General features: G+C 35.2%; 1 protein-coding gene across 2 annotated transcripts in view; it reads right to left on the reverse strand.

Annotated features, from left to right (window-relative positions):
* LOC127548686 (V-type proton ATPase subunit C 2) overlaps positions 1 to 26,160 on the reverse strand; it is a 54,382-nt gene that overhangs the window by 18,839 nt on the left and 9,383 nt on the right. For both annotated transcript variants that reach the window (XM_051976196.1, XM_051976195.1), the window contains exons 4-6: positions 15,457 to 15,542; positions 7,269 to 7,363; positions 2,577 to 2,668 (exon numbers count right to left, since the gene is read on the reverse strand). In XM_051976196.1, the coding sequence (XP_051832156.1) occupies positions 2,577 to 2,668; positions 7,269 to 7,363; positions 15,457 to 15,542 (273 nt within the window). The remainder of the gene's footprint in view (positions 1 to 2,576; positions 2,669 to 7,268; positions 7,364 to 15,456; positions 15,543 to 26,160) is intronic.

Here is a 26,160-nt window from a genome sequence, read left to right on the forward strand (position 1 = left end):
CAAGGACTATTATTTCCATTTTTGTTATGGTGATGGTGGAGTCTCTGGATTCTCTTTCTGGCCCCATTTTAGTGTTTTCTTGACAAAGATACTGGAGTGTTTGCCATCTTTCTCCAGCTCATTTCACAGATGAGCAAACTGGGGCAAACAGGATTAAGAGACTTGCCCAGGGTCATGTAATTACTAAGTTTCTGAGACCTGATTTGAGCTCAAGATCAATCTTCCTGATTCCAGGATCAGCACTCTTCTACATCACCTAACTGATCCCATTTGACAAATGAGGAAAGTAAGATAGACAGGATGAGGATAACAGATAAGATTGTTTAGTGTCAGAGACTTAATTTTTGATTGCCAAGTTTGTTCCAGAGGGAATGTAGCTGAATACAGTAGAGAAAAATATTGGATTTGGGTATAGAATAGGATTTGAATCCTGCTTCTTTTTTCCTACTAGTTATGACAGAGAGTATGGAAAATCCTTTCTGATGCAAGGTCCTATGATCTTAGGGATTTTACCCACTAATGTGGGACAGAACTAAAAAACTGAGAAGCACAATTGTAGCAAGGTGAAGTAATTTATAAACTGACTAAATGAAATGTTGAATGAAGGGGTGAAAGATGGACAAGTTGTGACTTAATTCTGTCTGACTTGATTCTTCTCAACAATTCAGTGACCCAAAGCAATTCCAATAAACTTTGGATGGAAAATGCCAACCATATCCAGAGAGATCTATGGATCTCTCCACAGTGGAATCAACACATATTATGTTCCTTTGTTTTTCCTTGTTTTTTTTTTTTTCTCATTTGTGGTTTTTCCTTTTTGCTCTGATTTTTCTCTCCCAACATGGCTCATAAGAAAAAATATTTTAAAAATATGAATATACATGTAGAACACCCCAAAAAATGTTTTTTACATGTAACTCTGTCCCTGGACAAATCACCTATAAATAAAGGATATAATACTTGAGCTAATCCTTTCACAAGATTATTGGGAAGAAGTTTCTTTGTAAACTATACAAAGTACTTTAGTAATATCCAAGTGAGGGCAACTAAGTAGCTCAGAGATAGAAAGTTTATTTTTTAGTGTTATAGTTGTCTCTGATCCCATTTGGAATTTCCTTGGCAAAGATATTTTGTGATTAAGTAACTTGCCCAGGATCACACAGATAGTGTCTGTGGTCATATTTAAATTTAGGAAGACAAGTCTTCCTGCAAGCACTCTATTCATGCTCTATCCACTGGATCAACCTAGCTACCCTTAATTACCTTCAGCTTAGAGTAGCTCTTTCCTCTATATTGCCATTTTCCCACTCTCCTCCAATTCTTTCACATTCCTTTCTTCCAATCTCTTCTCTAAGAAAGCCCCAAAGAAGCAAGTGGATGAGGATCAGTTAGGACACAGTCAAAAAGTGTCAATTGTGTGAGCCTAAACTCTGAAATTCTCCCTTGGACCATAATCTGCTATCTTTCATTTCTCAGTCTCAACGCTTCATCCTCATTGCAACCTCCAGTCACCTCCCACTCCCAATATTTCCAGTTCATTTAAATCTAGATTGTTCTGACTTCACTTTACTCCCTTCAGTCTTGAACCTAAAGTTAACCAAAATATAAGTTGCCAAATCCTTAACAGGGAGTAGGCATCTCAAGAACTTTTCTCCCTCCTTCAATCCTTACATCCAATACCTGCCATACCCTTTTGATTTTTCTTCTAAATTTTTCATCTGTCTCTTTTGTTAACATTCACAATGTCATACTTACCTCTTGGCTGGATCATTTCAATTACTTCTAATTTGGTGTCTGTGCTTCTTGTCTCTATAGTCTGCAAGCCAACTTCAATTGCCAAAATCATATTCTTAAGATACACAACCGACTGTGTAATTTGATGGTTCAAAAACCTTGAGTTTTTGATTAAAAAAATTTTTAAATAAAATATCAAAATCTCTTTCTGGCATTTAAGATCCTACATGATTTCCCTCCAAGCATCTTTACTGGACTTATTAACCTCTTTCATGAACTTCATTTTCTAGTCAAATGATGAGCTGTTCTCAAACTTAAACATTCCATTTTGCACTGCTTATTTGCAAAATCCTTCCTGGAAGAAGGAATGCACTCTTCTCACAGAATCCAGGTCCTTCTTCCATACTCAACCCAGGTGCCATCAGATACAGAAAAAATTTCTTTGACTCTATCCACCCTAGCAACTTTTCCCCTCCTTGAGTTACCATTTATTTATCTGTACATACTTCACTCTTCCTTGGCAGTTGACAGACTCTCTTTCAGCAGATCTCTAAAAATCCTAACCACATCCTTGCATATCATAGACCTGTTGAGTTGAACTGAGAAAGGGAAAGACGTGAGGGAGGTACTGGGGATGGGAGCAAAGAACTAAGCCATTCTAACTCCTAGTAGGCAACTCAAGAAGCACAAGATTATAAATCCATGGAGGAGCATAAACAAAGCAGGAGAATGGAAGGGTGCCAGGTGGGGAAGGGGGTAAAAAGGAAGTTGAATGAGCAAGACAACTTCAGCAGAACCTATGGAAACAGGTCCCATGAATGAGCAAAAGCAAAGATACATACGTGGATTTCCTTTCCAGATTCTCCAGATTTCCTTTCAGAGTGTTGTAGGCAGCTGTTCGAGCTTTCAGATCTGTTTCTATTTGTGCCAGTTGCTGTATGTGAAAGCAAAAGTTAACTTTGCATAGTTAAAAAGTTAGTATTTTCTACACAACTGCCTCAATTTGGACACAGTAAAGGACTAGGAGATCAACCCAGATGAAAAGAAGCTGGGTTTCATCCTGAGGACCTATGCAACATAGTGTGGTAAGAGGAACCTGTGTTTGAATTCAGAGCACAATTTACCAACTGTAGCAACATTTCCCCACTCTAGGTCTCAATTGCCCTACCTATAAAGTAGGGAATCTCCACCTGTAATAGTAGTTGACATTTAAATGACATTTCTGATCCTTACAGCAATCTTGCTTCTGGAATTATTAGCCTCATTTTACTGATTAGGAAACTGATACTTAAAGATTTTAAGTTTCTTGTCTTAACTTGTCTTAATTAAGTGACAATCATAGGGAAGACTTTAAGTTCATGTTTCAAATAATTAACATACTGACCACAGTTAAGGGCTGGGAGGCAGCAAGAACCAGATATTGCCCTTGGAATCTAAAATCTTTGGCCAAGGGCAAGCCTCTTACTCCTATAAAATGAGAAGTAATATCTAAGCTATCTACTTCAAGGAGTTATTATGAAGTTCAAATGAGACAGTGAAAAGTAATTTGTAAACTTTATTTAACACAATAGAAACATCCCCTATAATTATCATGACTGTCATTAGTTGACCTGTACCTTTCTTAAAGCTATTTATCTGCTTCATTATACTTATTATTACATTATGCTTAAAATAGTAACAAGTTTTGTACATTTTTTACCATGTTTAACATATATTGGATTACATGCCATCTAGGGGAAAGAGTGAGAAGGGAAGGAAAAATTGGAATAGAAGATTTTTAACAATCAATGTTGAAAAAGTATCCTTGCACGTTCTGAAAATAAAAAAAAACTTTAATAAAATTTTAAAAAATAGTAACAAGTTTTATACCAGTTGATATAATGTAACTTATTTGCCCCAAATTGACCACTCAACTTTATAGACTTGTACAAAAAGTCTCCCTAATTTCTTACAGAAGCTCTTTAGTCTACTTACTGCTCAAGGCTCTGAAGATGGCAGATTCTCACTTCAGACTGCCCCGTACTTTGCATCTTTACCACAATGCTCCAAAACTACTGCCAACTGGAATTCCCTCCCAACTCTTATTTCTACAACTTGAAATTTTACCAACTTCACAGACCCTATGATTTCTCTAGTCAGTTTCCTATTCCGAAAAATAAGAGAAATGCATTCAATGCATAATGATCAAAAAATTATTTTAAATAGCTGTAATGGAATAGTATCATGTTATAAGTAATGGAGGATTTAACAGATTCTGAGAAACCTAGGAAGATATACATGAACTAAAGTAAAGTCTGAGTGAGTCCTAAATGATCCAGTGGGTAAGAGTGCTAAGAGTTCTGGTCCCAAAGTCAGGAAGACTCCTCTTCCTGAGTTCAAATCCATTCCTCAGAGCCCAGCTGTGTGATCCTAGACAAATTATTTAACACTGTTTCTTCAGTTTCTCAACTGTAAAATGAGCTGGAGAAAGAAATGGCAAACCATTCTAGTATCTTTACAAGGAAAACCCCAAATGGGGTCACAAAGAGTTGAACATGAGTGAAATATGCCTGAAAGAGTATGAAGACAATCAGAACTATTTTGTACACTCTATTTTGTACAATTATCACAATAAAGGAAAATATCTTTGAAAGACTTAATAATGATGATCAGCTCAGTCAAGACTCCAGAAGACTAATAATGAATCTAATTCTCATCTGTTGATATAAAAGTAATGGCCAGAGGTATAAAATAAGAAGAAACACACATTTAATATTATTGGATTTATTTTGCTTCACTACGCTTATCATATTCCCTTAGAAAGGAAAAATTTCTTCAGTAGAGGTAAAGAGACAGGAATTATGAAGAGGAATTGGTGGGTAATGAAAGTGATTCAAACCAAATAAAAAAAGGAGAGTCAACTAAACCCTTTTTAAAAAAATTGAACAGTAAAGAGCAGAAAGAAGTTCAGAAACAGGAAGAGACAAGCAGGACATTTGTTATTTTATTAAACTGAATATACATGTTTTGAAAAGTGTATGTTCACATTTTACCTTTACAATTCTCTTATGTTCTTTGCATATTGAAATGTTCATATTTGTTAAACTGATTATTAAAAAAAGAAAAAAATTTAAATGAGGGGGTTGGACTAAATTACCTGAAGTCTCTTCCAGTCTTATGGAAACTGCAAAGTAACATTAACAACCTGTCCCTGTCTCACCTACACAGCCAAATATAGTATTTCATTAAATGGTTTGTAAGAGTACATTTTAATCCCCTCCACTGGTTTGCACAGGGAGGACTTCAAAGAGATGGAAAATATGCCAGGCAACCTGTGTCCCTTGAACAGAATGTTCCCCAATTCTCCATGGTGTAAATACATGCTCTCATTCCTCCTTGGACAGATATTTCACAATCTTTCTCATTCAGAAGTTATTCCCAGGTTTAGCCAAAACCAGACAGGACTGTTTGGTTAGACTTCAGAGGACATGAGTAGAAGAAATGGACCTATTGGGTAGAACTGATGCCAATGAATCTGTATTCTAGCTGACACCTGTTTAACACTTGTTTTTCATAGTTGTGTGATTTATTTCACATCCACACAAAGGCTTTACCATAAGTTAAAGCCATTATGTAATACATCCTAGGGCTCATTTATTCATTAACAAATGTTGATGGAATGGAATCAATGATTGTACTTAGTCAGGAGACCCAGGAGTCTTGACTGAAACTTCTTAGCTGTGAGGTTGTAGACAGGTTACTTTTCTTGGCTTATATCTCCTCATTTGTGAAAAGATAAAAATAGCACTTGCCCTCAAGATTTTTTTTAAACTGAGTTTCAAATAGGGTTTCCCTATGCTACCCAGATTGGATCATTCATATCCTAATTTCACTGACACAAAAACTTTGACATTTTGTTTCCAAGTGTACCAGTTCACTCCTTCCTTTCAACAACATTTGCCCCGCTTCAAACCTTGCTTCTGGGGGCTCATCACCCTGATAGGGAATTTAGTGATGATACTGAGTAGGTTAACCCACAGCAACTCAGAACTCTTGAATTCAAGATCTGCTAGCCTTAGCCAAATTAGGCAGAAAGATTACAGGTGTATCACCAAACCTACCATTTTGGGACTATAAGACAAACATTTCGCAAACCAAAAACCACTGGTAAAATGTGAGTTATTCAATGAGAAAAAGTTCAATAAGATATACAAATATATATAAATTAGTTATCATCACCATTCATTTATTCAATAATCATCCAATTAAGTAGCTTGGTATGCAACACTGTGGGTGCCCATCAACTCTATCACTATTAAACTCTCAATTACTGAATAATAATTCTCCATTTAGGTCCTCTTCTGATACTTCATAATGGTATGAATGGGAATGTGAGCTCTTAAAAGGTTTGACAGTAAAGTGATCTACTAAATTAGAAAGGCCTCTAAGATTACCCAAGCAATTCCGGGGGCTGAACAAGGTATAACTAACTAAGATCACAGAAGCTCATCGTTGGGTTTTAGCAAATTGAAGTATCCCACCCCAGAAACTCTCAAGGATCATTTATTAGGTTGTGTGGCCCTATATAATCTGCACCAGGAGCGGATATACCCCCATTAAGAAAAACACATTTAAGTATTACATCAAACTTAGATGTAAATATCCAAATGTTATAGCAATATTAATCATTATCATGACTATGCTGCTTCCTCAAAAACCTGTTTTGACAGGAGCAGGCTACACTCCTACATCCAGACTGGTGAGGTAGGTGGAGAGGACAAATATCTAAGGCCCACAGCCTAATGGGAGAGAACAGGCCAGCCCTGACCATGATCACAACAGCTCATGACTATAGAAGCTGTGGTACAGCAGAGTAATACAGATTAGGAAACATAACCACTGTTACCACAAAAAACTGAAGAATTGGGGAGGTAGTCAGTTCAGGGATTTTTGCTTCCTGGTTCCATATTGACTGCCCTGACCTGAACCTCCACTTCTGAATATCATATTCTATTTCCTTCTTAAACTCTGGGGGGTTGATACTACTCAGAAGTCATCCTGGTATCAAACCTAGCTTAGCCGATCAGTGTGAAGTGGATTTGTCCCCTCCCTTTACCCCACCAGTGAGTACGATCTCTGCCTGTTGTGATTCCAGGAAGCTTCTTGTCATGAAGAACATGACAACCAAGGCAAGGGAAGAGGCCTTGAATTAGGGAAAATCCAAACCTAATCATGAATGGAGAACCACAGAATATGAGGATATTAAGGCAAAGGGAGTGTTTAAAACTGAGTGCATAAAAAATGAGAATGACTTTATTTTTTAGGTGAAAACTGAGGTCCAGAAGTGAAAGGATTTTGGCTTTTTCAAAGGTAAAGGAATTCAGACGAAATGCAGGTTTACTGTCCCTTTGTGTAGTGCCTTTGTCACTATATAAAAATATAAAATGTCAAAGCTATGTAAGTGGGTTTGGGGGAGAGGAGATGAGAAAATACAATTCAGAGTTTCCTCTGAGATCCCTTAAGGGTAACTCTCAAATACATCGTGTCTCCTTTACCTTTGCCAATGTGTCCACTACGACCACAAGCGGCTGCTTGGCAGGATACTTGGCCATGTCCCATTCAAATCGGGTCACAAAAGAAGTTAAGTCAACTGAAAAGACATCAATATAATCAGTTTAGCAACAATAAAAGAAAATTCAGCCTTTCAATATGTGCACCATAGAGAAATGAAAAACTACTACCAATCAGTATGATGATCATAAAATAACACACACAATCTTCTATAGGTTTATAGGTTTACAAAGCAATGTTTTCCCAATAGCCATGAAATGAAAGTAGTATAAATATTATGTCCATTTTATCTGTGATTAAATCAAGGCCCAGAATGGTTTTAAAAAAAAGTCTTCTCTTTAAGGGATCTTTGTTATTTGAATTCATGCATACACTCATAGATTGTTACATCTGGAAGGGAACTTGGAGAGACCCAACACGATAAAGTGATTTATCCAAAGTCACTCTGAGTCAGGATTTAAGCCCAAGTTTCCTGACTGAAGGCTCAGTAATCTTTCCAATACATCAGGTACTTGCACTACTGCTGCAGCTAATGAAAAACTTAAGTTATTTAAATTGATAGGCTTTGAGAAAGCACACATGCAATATGGAGGACTAAATACCTCGGATCAATAAAATTATTGTTTTATCTCTCATTTGAAAGCAATCTACCTATGGATGACATAATCAAAATGAGTTAACACACTCAAAGGACTTTGTAAATGTTAAAGTCCTATAAAAAAGTCCCATTTTCATTATGTCAAATTAGCTGAAAAAGCTTCATCAAAGAAATACAACTTTTGGTCAAGACTGATTTGCAGAAAATTGTCATCTTTAAGCTCACATTTCTATAGCACTTTATATTCAAATTACTTTCCTCAAGATGACCCAGAGAAATAGGTGGTGCTAATTATACCCACCTTAGAGATGAGGAAACCGAGTTTAGAATGGTTAAACAACTTGGGATCATAGTCTCAAAGGAATTACCACTGAAAAGGATTATCTTAAAGGTTATCTAGTCCTACCTTCTCACTTTACAGATGAGTAAACTAAGAGGAGAGGTAAAGTAAATTGCTCAAGACTACAGAAATTATATATTAGCAGAGGCAAGATGTGAAGCAAGATCATCTGATTCCATAAATCTGGTACTTTCACCTCAGTCTCCCCCAAGTCCTCAGAGACAACAGCAGACAAATATAAGATTCCTTCTAGGTTTCTTTCATTAATTCTAGTACTCTCTCACAATAGATCTCATAAAGGACCTATTATACAGTTTGGGATCTCCAAGGGAGCAAAGCAAAATGGCACGCTTTCATCCATCTTTTGTCAAAGCTTATGGATTTTTCAAGGCACATTAAATGCTTCACCTCTTTCTCTGTTCTTTCAGAAATGTTATTTACTCCACACCAAATCTTAGGCTCCAGGCTCTCACAGAAAGTTTTTTGTTCCACACTTTGGAATGTATTTCTTTGTTCCCATGTAATCCCTGCTATTAAATCTTATCTGTAACCTCCACAACACTGAGTACAGGCCTTACATGTATTAGATACTTAAAAAAATAACTGTCTAATGAATTAAGAAATGTTTCTCGAGATAATGAACAAATAGGATTTAGAGAGAATTTTTCCCAAGCTCTTATTTTTCATAGAATCAGGAAGTGTCAGAGATGAAAGAGACTTCAAAGTTCATTAGTCCAACTTATACCAGGAAAAAATCTTTTCTCTGCCATCCCCAAAAGGGAAAAAAACCCAGTTTTTGCTTGAGACCATTTAATGTAGAGATGACAGATCTAAAACCAGTTCATTCTACTTTGTGATGGATTTTAGGAATTATTATTGCTGTTACAAATACTCAATACTCTAGGTGTCAATTACTGTAGTAATCTAGTGTTTGATAAATCCAAAGGCTCCAGCTTCTGGGATAACAACTCACTATTTAACAAAAATTTCTGGGAAAACTGGAAAATAGTATGGCAGAAACTAGGCATTGACTAACACCTAATACCTAACACCCTATATGAAGATAAAGTCGAAATGGGTAAATGATTTAGACATAAAAGGTGATACTATAAACAAAGTAAGAGAACAAGGGATAGTTTACCTCTCACATTTGTGGAGAAGGAAAGAATTTATGTCCAAAGAAAAACTAAAGAACATTATAAAATGCAAAATGAATAGTTTTGATTTTACACACACACACACACACACACACACACACACACACACACATATAATATAAAAAACATTTGTACAAACAAAACCAATGCAGCTAAGATTAGAAAGGAAGCAGAAAACTGGGAAAAAAATTTTTCACCCAAGAGTTCTGAGAAAGGCCTCATTTCTAAAATATAGAGAGAACTGACTCAAATTTATAAGAATACAGGCCATTCTCCAATTGGTAAATGGTCAAAGGATATGAACAGACAATGTTCAGATGAAGAAATTAGAAATGGCTCTAATCATATAAAAATATGATTAATCACTATTAATTAGAGAAATGCAAATTAGGACAACTCTGAGATATCACTACTCACCTCTCAGATTGGCTAAGATGACAATGTTGGATAAAGATAATGATCAACGTTGGAGGAGATATGGGAAAACTGAGACACGAATACATGTTGTTGATGGAGTTGTGAATTTCTCCAATCATTCTGGAGAGCAATTTGGTGCTATGCCCAAAAGGACATCAAACTATGTATATACCCTTTGATCCAGCAATACCTTTACTAGGTTTGTATCCCTAAGAGATCATGCAAAAGGAAAAAGGGCCCACATGTGCAAAAATATTTGTAGCAGCCTTTTTTGTAGTGGCAAGGAACTTAAACTGAGTGGATGTTTATCAGCTGGAGAATGACTGAATAAGTTATGAGGACTTTTTTGCTCTTATCGCCACTATCAGATGAGAAAATTCTGTAAGTAGTCAAGGACAATTGCTTTTAGAAAAGAAGGTCAGCTCAGATGTTTAACACTTACTAGCTATGTCGACCTTAAGCAAGTCACTTAACTTTTTTTTTTAACCTCACACAAAAAGAAAGAAAGAAAGAAAGAAAGAAAGAAAGAAAGAAAGAAAGAAAGAAAGAAAGAAAGAAAGAAAGAAAGAAAGAAAGAAAGAAAGAAAGAAAGAAAGAAAGAAAAGGAAAAGAAAGTTGGATTTGGAGTGTCATAGCTCGTGTGACTTTGGACAAGTCATTTCACTGACTTGTAGTTGCAACATTTTCACATGGTAAATGAAAGGACTGAATTGTATAATATGTAAATTAATCAATCAATAAGTATTAAGTGCCTCTTCAGAAGCAGTAGTAGGTACTGGAAATACCAAGACAAAACAGAGATCACCTCAGCCCTTGAGAGGGAAAAAACACAGAATACATAGAACTGTACAGATAATAAATACTATACAAGATAATGGAGTAGAGATATAAAGGCACTAAAAGCCAGAGGGCCCTTCCAACTCTAAAGTCTCAAATCTTGCATAACTTTTTCCCCTTTCCATTGACAAAGCAAAAGCTCTTGCCAATTGTCCTCACTGATAGTGTTTGCCTTGAATCCCTGCCTAGTTGAGAAGGAAGAGGTGGTGAAGGATGAATGTTTTGCAGTTCTCTGTATTAGTTCAAAAGCATATTAGCAGAGACTTAAAATCAACCAACTCTGTAATCATATCACAGGAGTACTTGTACTTATGTCACATCCAAGGAACCATAAATAAGATGATGACTTAAGGATCACTTATTTACTTGGCTCTAACAAGTGTTTACCCTCTCCCTGCTCCATATATATCCTAAAGCTTGGGTTAGACATCTGCTTTTAAAACAGTGTGGACCAGTTCTTCCTGCAACCTAATATATGCATGTTTGTCCAAGCGTGACTATAAAATCGAAATGAATACTAATGCCTATGAGACTAAGCCAAAAAAAAAAAAAAAAAAAGTCAGCAAATAATGAAATAGGGTCTAGGTGATTTTTATACCAAAACAAATTATATGGTTTATAATGCAAGATGTTCTACACTGATTAAGTATTGTCTTTTTTTCATCCCATTTCTTCAGTTCCAGACCACCAAGAATCCATACGACATCAAGAATGCCTTTTCCCTCTTTGTGGTTAAATAGAGATCTGCCTCTGAGAATTAAAAACTCTAGAGAGTAGAATTACTCAGAAGTATCTCTGTGGATCATGGCTTAGTTAAATAGTGAATGAAATCAATGATGAATTATTTCAAAATGAGTAAGTATCCATATTAGGTGTGCTGTTGGTATGAGGAAGAGTCTGAAAGCTTTCACTTAACTCAGTTACCATTTCAGAGTTATTATCATATTTAAGAGTTCCCAATTCTCAATGTTAAAATATTAGAAATTAATTGTAGTAAGAACTTGAGATATTAAAAACCATTAAAAGAGGCCAGAGTTTTCTTTTCTGAAGAATTTTATTCCCAGTCTTGGTTTATTTTAAAAGATATTTTTATGCTATAAATAGAAGGGATTTGAGGTCAATTCACCCCCAAACTACCACTAAAAACACACATACCTCCATCCATATCCTCCCAATTTTTAGACAAAGAAACTGAGATTCAAAGGAGGTGAAATAAATAGAAAGGAATCTTCCTTCAAGCTCAGGTCAGATCACAGCTTGTTATAACATTAGGGGAATTATTTTTCCATGTACTACTAGACAGGATGACTCTGAGGTTCCTTACAAACCAACTTTGAAATTGCTTTTCATAACAATCTTAAAAGGTATAGTTGCTATAATTATCACCATTTTAAAGAGGAAGAAACTGAATTTCAGAGTGATTAAGTGACTTTCAATGGACACAGCTATTATCTGAGATACAATTCGAACTCAGGGCTTCCTGACTCCAGGTTCAGTCTTTTATCCCCTATACTACCTCTGGGTCTCTTTCTACCCAGATTGTCTTCAGGGTAAATGGAATAGGTCTTCAAGGTTTTTGATTACCAATAATATAATTTCTTTTAAGATGCACAACAAATTTGGTAAAAATCAATCAATTAAGAAGAAAATATTAAGCACTTAACTCAGTGCCAGGAACTGCACTGGCGATACAAATACAGTAAATAAAACAACTCCCACTTACAAAAAGCTTACTATAATGACAACTGAAAGACTTTTCTAAGACCTTTCCCCTTAAAGCAAGATTTATCCTAAGACAAAAAATGTTGGGTCTTTACTGGACCGTTACTTGCATGGAAACCTCTCAGATTATTGGTAGGTTTGAATGTTTACACAGGCAAGAAGAGCAAATTCAGTACAAAAGGTAATGAAAGGCACATCAGATTTGATTTGCCAATCTAACAAAAAGGAATGAATCAATAACTTCTTTTAGGATCTGTTAGCAGGGCAACCATGTGAGACAGATGGCATATTTTAAAACCCCTTTTAAAAACTCTAAATGGTGCCATAGATAGTGTTGGATATGGATCCAAAAAGACTTAAATTTGAATCTTACTTCAGACTTTAGCTCTTTCTCCCTGAAAAAGTACTTAAACTCTACCTCACCTTTTTTACCTGCAAAATGGGGATAATAAAAGTACCTACTTCCCAAGGTTATTGTAATGAAATAATATATGTATAAAGCACTTTGGAAACCTTAAAGTATTATATAAAGGCTAGCTAGAACTATCTGTTCTTTATGAGCATTTGATTGTCTTGCCCAAACTGGTTTTGCCTTAGGCTTAGTCCAAGACTTGGCAGACAATAAGTGCTTAATAAATGTTTCAACTCAAATATGACTTCCTACAGGAAGCTTTGATTCTCCTCTTGTCTCATCCACTTTGTTTGCCCCTCTCAAATGCCACTGTCACATACAGTGTATTATGGTCATCTATATCTTATCCTCCACTAAACTGTAAGTTTAAGCCCAACAAGGGCATGTATCTAAAGTACACATCTCAGACAGCTCTCAATCTGGTGTTCTGTACCCAGAAATGACTTCATAAATGTTTCTTGAACTGAATTGAAAATAGGATTGGACTCGCAGTGATAATTACATCTTTAAAGCCACTCAGCCTACCTGGGTAATGACTGACCTGCTTGAAGGAAAACCAAAGTCTCCTTCTCCCTCATCAAAACCAGATCTAGCATAACACAAAGGCCCCAAGGTAAAAACCAGAGGTTTTAAAAAAGTAAACAGTCTAAGGATCTGTCAGAGCACTCTTAACACAAACTAAAACAGTTAATTTCTTATACATGATTTTTCCACAGACATGTCTGAAATAGACAGCAGGAGAGTAATGCATTGTGACCATTAGGGAGAAAAAAAGAAAAAAGCAATCTTGTTTCTGAGCACAGCAATGTATATAGGAAGTCATATAATGGCTCACAAAAAGAAGCAGTATCCTGTAGGGAAGAGAGAGCTTGATTTAGGGTCAGAAGACATGGATATTTACAGTGTGTCCTGCATGAGTTAACTTTTTTATCTCTGGAAGCTTCAGTCCCTTTATCTATAAAATAGAATTAATAATACTTGCATGATTAAAATACTAAACAGCTAATACTTACTTAGAGGTGCCGAGGTGATGCAGTAGATAAAAGGAAAGAGTAAGAAATTCAAATCCAACCTCAACAAATCACTACTTGTATGTCCTTGGACAGATCAGTTAATCTGTTTGCTTCAATTTCCTCAAACTACAAAAAGGGGAAAACCATAACATCTACCTGATCAAATAATACTTATACTTATAAAGCACTTAAGCATAGTACCTGACATATTGTAAGTGCTATATCATGCTAGCTAACTATTGTTATCATAGCATCATTTTTATTATCAGACTGTATATCAGTTTTTGAATAACAGCCTAGTCCCATCAGCAAGTTGACCACCTGGTGATGAGTTAGTTAACCATTATAACTTTTAAAAGCTTGTCCACTCAGTAGAAATGCTCTGATCTGAATCAATGAAGAAAGGAGCTATACAGAGATATATCTTAGGTATTAACACTTACAAAAGTAATGCTCACCCACTGTCCTTGCATGGAAAGCAAAGAATAAATGAGATAAAACACAAAGCTCTTGGTAAGCCTTACAGCATTATGCAAATGTTAGCAATAAGGTTCCTAGAGAATTTGTCATTTCTACATGACATATAGATTAGTTATTAGACAAGTAACAACACAGGAAATAAGACAAAAGTCTAAAACTGTGGCCGTCTGAGTCATATGGATATCGTGACTGAGCTATGAGGTGATTACTTGAGAAAATCCACCATAACCCGATCACTGTACCCCTACAACCAGACCAAGATTCCTCCCTCTGGGTAGCATGCACACATCACACAGACCATGAGAACAGCAAATCATGCTCAACCTACTTTTGAGGTATTTCATTTTTTCCTTCAATCCTGAAACATAGGAAGGTGAATTTTTATGAGTTAAATGAAGGTACTAGAGTAGGGCTCAAATCCAGGGGCACAAGGATTTCAAAGTCTCATTCTGAAACAAGAGAGCTAAGACTCAGGCATTTTTGTTTCAAATATACAAATGTGTATACACACACACACACACACACACACACACATACATTTGTATATACATGCAATATTTTAATGCATTAGTCTTGGAGATTTGATGAGAGAGGACAGTCTCCTCCACTGACACAGATCACAATTTATCTACAATTTGATATATAATCATCTTAGAGATGATGAGGCTAAAAAAAACAATCCTTTAATAAACTTGGTAATAAACTCTAATCTCTTTTAAAATACATTAGACAACAGATCCACAGTCAGTCTTTAGGCTTATATTCTAAAATCTTTGCATTCTGGGAGGCCTTGCCAAAGTTTAAATGCTACCATTATAGTCTTGGGAAGCCTACTGCTACCTCCAAGCCCTGATATGATGAGATCATCTGTGAACCTTCAGATCTTTTTTTTAAATCATTTCTAACATGTTTTTTAAAAATCATTAGTCTGAAAAACTGTCTGAACATAGAAAAAGGCTTTTAATTTATAAAATAATTCTGTCATGCAAGGAGCAAGACATTTTCAAGCTGTTTAGAATATACATTTTAGATTCTAACAGGTATATTCTGAGCAATCAGTCATGCCAGAGATAGGCAGGGTCTCCAATACTGAGTAAATTAAGTTTTACTTGGAGGCTGGATCTGCCAAAGATATTTACAAGCCCTTCCTTGGTCCCCATCTGCCAAAGCACAATGGGACTGTGCATGTTACCCACCTCCATTGGCCAACAGGTTCTCATAAACTTTGCCTTTTGCATCTTCCATAACTTCTACTACACACTGAGCCATCTTCTTTATAAGGCTTTAAAGAAAGTAAAAGAAAAAACATAATTAGAACAGAAAAACATCCTAGGAAAGGATATAAACATACCAGGCAATGAGAAACTTATCATGAAGAGAATAACAATATATTATAACAAAAGGTACTGGATTTTATATTATAACAGACTAGGATTCACATCCTACTACCAATATGTACTAGTTATGTGATCAGGGGTAAGACATTTCAACTTCCTGGTCCTCAGTTTCTTCACTTGAAAGCAGGATGGAAATCACAGAATTGTGGCAAGGACTTAAAATGTCTAAATGACATTATGATAATGATGACGACAACAAGAATGATGATGGTGGAAGACAAGTTCTCAATAGAAAAATCACTGGGGGGACAGTGATTTTCTGAAGTCAAGAGGGCCTGAGTTCAAAGCTGACCTCAGACACGTAACACTTCCTAGCTATGTGACCCTAGACAAGTCACTTAACCTTAATTGCCTCAGCATTAAAAAAAAAAAAAAAAAAAAAGAAGATCACTGGGGGACAGCTAGGTGGTGCAGTGGATAGAGCATCAGCCCTGAAGTCAGAAGGACCCGTGTTCAAATCTGGTCTCTAACATTTAACACTTCCTAGCTATGTGACCCTGGGCAAATCATTTAATCCCAATTGCCTCAGCAAAAAAAAAAAAAAGAAAGAAAGAAAGAAAGAAAGAAAGAAAAGAAAAGAAAAAAAAATCATTGGACAAACTATGATCAAGTATATCAATGATCTGACTATCTGATTTACATTCCCTGTTTGTTTGCATTCTGGGCTCTGAGCGAGAACAGAGGAAGGCCATTTATCTCTAAGGGAAGCACATGACCTTCTGTACTCACCAGGTTTCCAGTAAGGAAAAAGGGAATAACACATTACACTCAGAGGGAGGGAAAATTAAGAAGGGAAAGTTAACATTAGCACCTTTTATTTGACTCTTTTGACATAAAAAGAAAAGCTTTTTTTTCACTTGTGTCAGGAGAAAGGAAAGAGGCACCTGGTGGTATAGTGGATAGAGCACCAGGCCTGGAAACAGACTTGAATTCAAATTTGCCTTCAGACACTTATTAGCTGAGTGACTTTGGTGACTTGATTTCTTCAACCATAAATGAGGCTCAAAGAGTACCTATCTCACAAAGTTGCTGTGAGGGTCAAATTTGAGATTTCTTTTTTTAAAGTCTTACTCCTGACATGTAATAGCTGTGAGAAAAATCACTTAAACTTTCTAAGCCTGAGTTTTTCATCTATAAAATGAGAGGTATAACCAGCAAAGTTATTATTAATTTATGATACTTACAAAGCAACTGTAATATATAATTTCTTTAAGCCTCACACCCCAGTAAACAAACACTACATTTCTGTAACAGAGATAACAACTATCAGAAGTAGAATTCTTACTAGATTTTCCAAGCAAAGTCTTCTTGCGAATTTTACAACATTGTGTTAAGGTTGCTAATAACTTTTATTATATAATGCTTTAAAAGTGGCAAAGGTAGTCACACCATGTCAAAATAACTAAGGGAAGACTCCAGGCAATTGGATGACCCCCTGTAGTAGGATTATAGGAAGACAGGACAATTGTAATCCAGGATGAGAAATCATAAATGAATTGCTATCTACACACTGGAGAATATAACCATATAGCATTTGCCACCATATAGAATGTAGAGATTCAGGTAGAAATTCAGGATGCTATAACATGATGTAGAACAGAGGTCTTTAATCTGTTTATCATCAGGATTATTAATTTGTCATGGATTGGAGGTTTCTGACTTCATTAGAGTTACTCGTGTCTGTTTTCAGTCTTAATTTCAATAGGTCATTCCCATTAGATTCAATAAAAATTTACTAAATGCCTACTGTTGGTCTTCCCTACCTATTTCTCTCACTACCTGTTTATTAGACATTTCAAATTAGATATATTCTATAGACATTTCTAAAACATAACTATGTTGGGAATTGAAGAGAGACACAAAGAAAGATGAGAAAGATACAAAAAACTAAGAGAGACACTATAATTATAAGGAATCCTACATTTGAATTTGTGTTTTGAAACTTAATCACTGAAACTGAACCTCAAGTTTCTTCACATGTATGATGAAGACTATAATTAATATGCCATCTACTTCAATGGGAGAAGAGGGAGTTTTCTGCATTTAGGATCTATATAACCTTGTGTTTTGCAGTTTGTGCTTTGCACTCTCTACCAATACCTTGTCTGTTGGGAGTTGTCCTTTTTTGTGAGATTGTAATAAATCCTTTTTTGCTTTTTACCTTGAAAGTCTATGATTTTAATTTGGGTAAGGGTCACTGTCCCAGTTTCTACCTCCCAAGACTATTATGAGAATTACCTGAGATTATTTATAACATTTCTAAGTATTTAGTACAGTACCTAGAATATTGAAGGTGTTAAAAACCATTTATTCCTCCCTACATTCCTTTTTTTTCCCCACCTTCCTTTTAATATCTCTAATAAGTGATATAGCCTAAACATAGATCCTCCATTTCCAAATCCAGCACTTTTTCCATTGCACCAAACTGTAGTTCTCTACTGACATCTTCGTAATCAAACATTCACTTCTCATACCTTAGTGTTTTGTAAAACTTAAAACATTATGGAAATAAATTATTACATGTGGAAATGAAAGAGTAAATACTTGTTAAAGTCAAATGTACTGTTTTTCTAAAGCAGTCATAAATAACACATCAAGCAGTGTGCCATAGCAGAAGTTCTAAAGTCAAAAGACCTGAGTTTTTATCCTGACTTCTAATAATTATGTTGTGTAATCTCTAGGAAATTCTCTTGCCTTCTTTGGGCCACAGGCTTCTTATCTATAAAATGAAAGGTCTGAATTAAATGCTTCTCTCTCTAAGAACTATTTCTACTTCTAAATTCTATGAACCATTCATTATGAGGTTTCATTAGGTCAATCAGCCAAGCCAGGCAATCAATAAGCACTTAACATTATAGAGAATAGAGATCACAACACTGAGAAGTCAGGAAGCCTAGAAAGCTGGGGGGGTTGGAGGAAGAGATAATGAGTTTATTTTAAATTTGTTGAGTTTAAGGTTTTGGAGACCTCCAGTTTGAGATGTCCAATAAGCAGTAGAAGATAAATGATTGCATTGGGTCAGGAAAAAGATTAGAACTAGCTAAATAGAACGTCTAAGCAGTTTAGAGATGATAATTAAGATGAAGCATAGAGCAGGTATTTACCTCAGAGGTTTGCTACAAGGTCTTCTAGTACACCTCACCCCCTGCCTTCGACCTCCAGCATTTTCCTAAACTTCTGAGACCAGGAATTCTAACCAAAGAGATCATTCTTTGTGATTAAAGGAGCCCAGGGGGGCTCAGTTAAAAATGCGAAGATGTGACTAGGGCAAGGCCCAGGTATCACATTAGGAAAATTAAGGCCCTCAGGGAGAGTAGGACAAGTAGAGATTTTAAAATAATAACAATAAATGAGATTTTGTTTTCTTTCTCAATTTTTTTTCTTCTAGATTCAATTTTTCTTGTGCATCAAGATAATTATATAAACATGTATATATATACATATATATATTGGATCTAACATATATTTTAACATATTTAACAAATACTGGATTATCTGCCATCTAAGGGAGGAGGAAGAGGAAAGGAGGATAAAATTTGGAACAGAAGGTTTTGCAAGGGTCAATGCTGAAAAATTACCCATGCATGCTTTATAAATAAAAAGCTTTAATAAATAAATAGGTAGACAGATAGATATCAACAGGCATCACAAGGCAAGGTAGAATACAAAGGAAGGTGCAAATAGAGTACATTTAAAACTCCCCTCTAGAAGGGGTCTTCAAAAATGGTCATTTGAGACCATCTCCTCCCTCTTTCATACTCAAGACCAGAAAGCCCAAGAAGTAACAAGGGATAGGGTTCTCAAGACAGAATTTCTCTTTCTGGAACAAAGAGAAAGCTACAAACCTAATCCCCATAGTTGGAAGAGATTTCCAAGGTTAAATGACTTTATATGAACAAATGAAAATTGAGGTAAGAAAAGCTAAAACAGTAGACACAGTAAGAGCAGCCCTAACACAAAACATAATTCAAATTGTGATGTCGAATCTTGGTACTAAAGAAAAAATGATTAAATACACTGCCATAATCTTACTAGAGATGAAATTTATTACAAGTATATTCCAATATGCCATGCCAGAAGGTCATTGTGTTTGTTGGTTTTGTTTAATTGTTTTTCTTGGTTAGAAGGAATGGTAGAGAGAGGACTGTGACATAAGATATCCAGAAATGACAACCATAATAAACATAAGCCATCAATAAAGTTTTTAAAATATATGCTTTTTAAAAAACAAATTATAAATCTTTTTCAATTTATACCTTTAGGCACAGTTATGTTTTATTTAGTGTTTGTTACTGGAGGGAAAGAAATGGCTTTTCTTTTGTACTTGTAGAGTAAACCTAATGCTTTTTCTGACATTTTGCACATAGCAAGCCTTAATAAATCCTTGTGACTGGAGACCTAACAGCTCTTTTACAGCCATCTTCTTTATCCCTATAGCAGATAGGTGGAGCAAGCCTCTACAAACTAGATAACCAACTGCCTTTGCTAGATTTTCAGGTGACCTAGACAAGAACCGCGTAAAATGGTCTGGATATTCCAAAAAAAAAACCAACAACAACAACAACAAAAAAAAAAAAAAAAAAAAAAAAAAACCGGAAGCTCTGACGTTCCTTCCTCTTCAGTACAGTCAAGTCAGAAGTGAGATAGTTTGGCCCAAAGGTATAAAAAGCTCCAAACAGGGGAGTCTGTTCTGATCCAGGCCCATCCAATGACTCAAGGATCCCCTGGGCAAGACACCCAACTTCTTTGTTTCGCTATTTCCTCCTGAGCCAATAGGAATAATGGAACTAATCTACCCTGAAGCAAAGCAGCAGGAATAGGAAGGTGTGGCTACAAAGAAAGGAGGCTGAACTTTTTTTTTTAAGACTATAATGGAAAACCCTAGAATGAAAATAAATGGGTTCAAAATATTCTTTAATTAACCTTCTAGCTACTCTTAATTTTATTAGAATCAACAAATATGAACATTTCCCTATACAAATAACAGAAAAAGGATTAATTATGAAATCTGAATATTCATTATTTACAACTTAAAAAAAAAGAAGCATATTTCTAATTTCTTATTTCAAATTCAAGCTCTGCAACTTGTTAGCCCTGTGGCTGTGGGCGGATCACCATTTCTGTAATATGAAGTTACTTCCTTAGTAAAATGAAGAGTTTGGAAAATATTGTCCCTTCCAAAAGAATTTACTTTTATTCAAGAATTGTTAAATCATCTATTTCAATTCACTATTTTTAGAGGGATAAACTGAGGTCCAGAGTAAATTATTCAAAGTTACAAAAGTCAGAAGCATCTGATTTAAAGCTTCAAACTCAAGATTCCTTATGAATCCAAGGTTCTCTCTACTATACAGTATGGTATGATCCAATTCAGTCGCCCACTTTATTTGATAAACTAAATTCTGAATAACTTTTGACTATTTCTAAAAACTTACCGAGGGGCAGCTAAGGTGCATAAGATAAAGTAAAAAGAAGACCAAGCCTGGGGTAAGGAGAACCTGGGTTCAAATCCAGCCTCAGCTGTGTGACTCTATATGAGTCTCTTCCCCTTATTTGCCTCAGTTTTCTCATTAGTAAAATAAGCCTAAAAAGAAAAGAACAAACCACTCCAATATTTGCAAAGAAAATCCCAAATGGGATCATGAAGAGTCAAACATGACTGAAAAGGACTCAACAAGAAAAAATGCTGACTGACCAAATAGAGGAACTTATATCTAGTTCAGGATTAGGAGGATGATAATAACATTTCTAAAGTTTGTGAAAGACTACAAAACTTTCCTCATAACAACTCTGGAAGCAGGTAATCCAGGTATTACCCCTATCTTACAGATGAAGAAATAAAGATTTCCTGGAAATTCAATAACTAGCCTAAGGTCACATAGCTGGTTAAGCATCAAAGCCCTCATATCCTGACTCCTTCCCAGGACAGTGTTCTTTTCCTGACATCATGCCACCAACAATGATACTTAAAAATAGCTACAGCTAGAAATGTTTGACTAAGTTGATCAGAAAGCAGAATCATAAAGCCTACCTAGGCATTAAATATTCCTTTGAAAAGTCTACAGAAAAACTATTGAATATACACCTCAAAGTGGTAAAAAAAAATAGGAAACCCCCATATATACCAAATGAATCAAATATGTATTTTTTTTTTTTTTTTGGTGGTAGTTTAAAAAAAGGGGAGAAGAGGAACAAAGTGAACAAGTCTTCCGATTTTTTAAAAGAGTAAACAAACTATGGTATATGAATGGAATGGAATATTATTGCATTGTAAGACACGACAAATATAAGGATATGGGGGGGAAGGGGGAGGAAGAGAGGGAATACAGAGAAAGACCTATTCAAACCAGAAGAATTATACAATTATTAGGATGTCATTGTGAAAATAACAAAGTGAAGACAACTAAAGATTAATTTTTGTGTTTTGGTTATTGTTATTTTTTTCAGGATACTTGGGCCAATAATTGGTCCCAGGCCATTCTTTGTCATAGTTTTGGTTTTGAGGGTTCAGAATAAATTGTAGTTGTTTCTGTTCTGGGAAGAAACTTTGAAGATCTTTCCCTCTCATTTTGATTTTTTTTTTTGAGTAGATAAACTAAGCCATATTTCACTCATTTGCCATAAGTCACTGAATGACTGTTGCCTCAGACAAACTGAGACTTGGAAAAGACTTTAGTTTAAAAAGGTTAAGGTCCCCCACTGCATCTAGAGTCATCAAGCCGTCCTGATCTAAGTCAATTCATTTCAAGTCAAATCATCACCCTCCTGATGTTATTGGTTCTCTTTGAAAACAATAATCAATAATTGCTTATACCAAATTCTGTTCTACCTTCACCCATTTCTGCAAATTTTACTTCAAACTGGCTCTGGCCCTATATATATTATGCAATCAATTAATCAAAACATTTATTATACACTTACTGTGTGAAAGGCACTGTGCTAAATGCCAAGAACGACAAGGAAAGCAGTAATAGTTCTTCCCTCAAAAAGCTTATATCAAAAGAAAAAAGGAGCTGGCTTTGAAATCAACAATAACTTACCCAGAAAAACTGAGTATAAACTGGAATGAAAAAAGAGATAGAAGAGATTTAATGAATTGACAGGTACCTATGACAAAAAGACCAGAATTCAGTGGAAAATTTAACATCTAAGATCTCAGAGAAATGTAAAGTAAATATGTAAAGTAAATATTAAAGAGCAACTTCTATATAGGGGATCAAGAAGGTCAAACTGTTTACTTCTCATATGGGAGAATGTTATCTGTACTTTTAAGAATGTTATCATTACTTGGATAGTTTGCAAGGGCACATATAGATAGAAGATGAGGTTATAGTAGAATATAATGGAATGGAATAAAACTGGGTAGGAAGAGGTAAAATGGAACAATTATCTCTTATCTCATACAGTGGAAGCAGATGGGAGGAGAGGGCTAGTAACATCAGTACTAAATCTATATGTACCAAATGCTATATAACATCTAAAAGTTGAATTTCAAGTGAAAATAGATAATACTACAACAGTGGAGGACTTTCACTTTCCCTCTCAGAACTAGGTAACACTAACAAAAAAAAAAAAATAAGAATTTAAGGAGGTAAATAAAATCTTAGAAAAACTAGATATGATATATATCTGAAGAGGACTAAATGGGAATAGAAAAAAATATACCTTCTTTTTCAATGGTACATGTTACCTTTACACCATATATTGATCATATATTAGGGTAGAAAAATTTCAAAACTGGGGTGAAAATTTATGAATTTCTCTGATGTCAAATTTATAAGAATGTGAATCATTCCCCAGTTGAAAAATGATCAGAGGATATGTATGAAAGGACAATTTTTTGATGAAAAAGTCAAAACCATATGTGCTTATAAAAAGTGCTCTAAGTTATTATTGATTAGAGAAATGAAAATTAAAACAACTTTTTTCAGATTGGCTAAAGTGCTAGAAAGGCAAAGTGACAAATATTGGAGCAGATGTGGAAAAAATTGGGACACATTCACTATTGTAGAATTGAACGGATCCAACCATTTTGTAAAGCAATCTAAAATAATTCTCAAAGTTATAAAACTGTATACCTTTTGAACCAGAAATACCACTATTAGGTCTGCTTCCCAAGATGATTAAGGAAAAAGGAAAAGAACTTCTATGTTCTAAAATATTTATAGAGTTTTCTTAGTGGTAGAAAAGAAGTAGAAATTTAGGGGATGCCTATCAATTGGGGAATAGCTAAAGAAGTTTTGAGATATATATGACCATGATAGAATACTACTGTGCTATGAGAAATAATGAACGAGTTGATTTTAAGAAAATGTAGAAAGACTTACAGGAAACAATAAAGAGTGAAATGAGCAGGACCAAGAGAAAGTTATATACACAGTAACAGAAATATTATTCTATAAAAACTCAAATCAACTACAAACATCTATGAAGATGTCACTATCCACAGTCAGAGAAAGAACTGATAAATAGAATTATGTGACAGCATGGCTACACATGTGTATGTGTGTGTGTGTGTGTGTGTGTGTGTGTGTGTATATATATATATATATATATATACACACACACACACACACACACACACACACACATATACATACACATTTTTGTGTCTAATGGCAGCCTTCTTTAGGGCAGGATAGGGAGGGAAGGAGAAAAAAGTGCATAACTGAAAACAAACAAATAACAACAACAACAAAACCTTAAAAAAAAGTACAGAAAAATGAGGTAACTTTTTCAAAGTTTTTCAAAAAAAAAAAATAGTACCAGAACAATCCCAATAGACTTTAGATAGAAAATGTCATTGGCATCCAAGAACTAAGAGATTAGTTCTTATAAATTAACACATGCTATGTTCACTTTTTCTAGTTTTTTTCTCCTCTCCCATGGTTTTTCCCTTTTGTTCTGATTTTTGTCTCCCAACATGATTTATAAAGAAATATGTATTAAAATTTTCTATTTTTAAAATCTTTATCCTAAATTAAACAATTTTTGCTATTGTGAAATTCAACTCAGACCATTTAGAACTTATAATGAAAGACATAAGGATTTCTACCCTCAGAAATTCTCTTTTGCCATTATTCTTCCTAAAAGATTGTAACCCTTTAAGAGTCAGGATCATGTGATTTTTCATCTTCCTATCATAATTCATAATACTCTCCACCCCCTCCCAGTTTCTAATGTTCTCCCTAGCTCCAAAATTGTCTTAAATTTACTTTTTCTATCTTCTTATGCTTGAAACTTGTCTAATAAGAGAGGTGAAAAGATAGTATGTGGACAGAGAACTTGCCTCTAAGATAGTTGGTTCCAAATCCCACCTGGACATGCTGGCTCTGTTAATTCTGGCCAAGCCATGCAGTTTCTCAGAGCTCTAAGCAACTCTAGGAATACAAGTTGCAGAGAAGGTATAGGACAGAATCGACGCAGAAAGTTTCCCCTTGCAGGAGCTCTTTATGCCAATGAAATCACAGATTCAGCCCCTATCCCCCATAATGGGTAGCCAGGAATGCCCAAGACAACTAGACAACTCAGTGGAGAAAGCACTGGGCCTGGAATCACAAAGACCTGAACTCAAATCTAGCTCCAAAAAGTTACCATCTGTGCAATCCTGGACAAGTCATTGAACCTGTCAATAGAAAAAGAAATGGTAAACCACTCAAGTATCTCTGTCATAAAACCCCCAAGATTTGGGGATATTATAATCTATGGGGTCACAAGTTGTTGTTGAACAACAACAAAAAGGCAGAGGTGACTGACAGTGAGTGCATTTACTTGGGGGAGTCTTTACAAAAGTATGGAGAAAAGAGATAGAATGGTGCATGTAAGGAACAATAAGGTGGACTGTGTGATTAGCCCCATAAAGTATGTGAAGGAGACTAATATACAAGAGGCCCAGGAAGTAGGTTAAAACTCAGTTGTGAAGGACTTTAAATGTCAAAGTAACCCATGCACTATATCTGCTCTAAACCCTTTCCAACCTCTAAAAATTTTTTCAGTCATGAATAATCCACACATGGATAATTAAGCATTTGATTACATGTCCACACTGTGCTGGATGGGTCACTTCTATTTTACTAAATTTGGGAACTTAGATTTCTTACGTATAAAATTCTTCAATTCCTATCTTATTGTTGATGTATTTTAACAAGTTATAAATGATTATCTGTGAATGTGGGCTTAACTAGATCCTATATAAATGTTTGTATTGTCCATACTTTGTTCTCCTTCATTAATTCAAGTAATATCCTAAGAAAGCTCTCAAGACATGTGATGTTTCCACTAATTGCTAACCTGATCAAGATCACTTAAAAGGCTCAGATATTCAGAAAAATGAGGAAAGTGCTACTTTCTAAGACAAAAGTATTAATTCTTCAGATGGTAATGTAGTAGAATAAAAATAATTAGCAGATTCCCAACAGAACTGCTGGAGAATAAATCAAAAATAGATGAAAAGCTCCGAGAGCCAAAAGTTGCCTTACAGCAACATGGAAAAACACTCAGTCT

The sequence above is a fragment of the Antechinus flavipes genome, chromosome 2 (assembly GCF_016432865.1).
Source record: "Antechinus flavipes isolate AdamAnt ecotype Samford, QLD, Australia chromosome 2, AdamAnt_v2, whole genome shotgun sequence".
Lineage (NCBI taxonomy): Eukaryota > Metazoa > Chordata > Mammalia > Dasyuromorphia > Dasyuridae > Antechinus > Antechinus flavipes.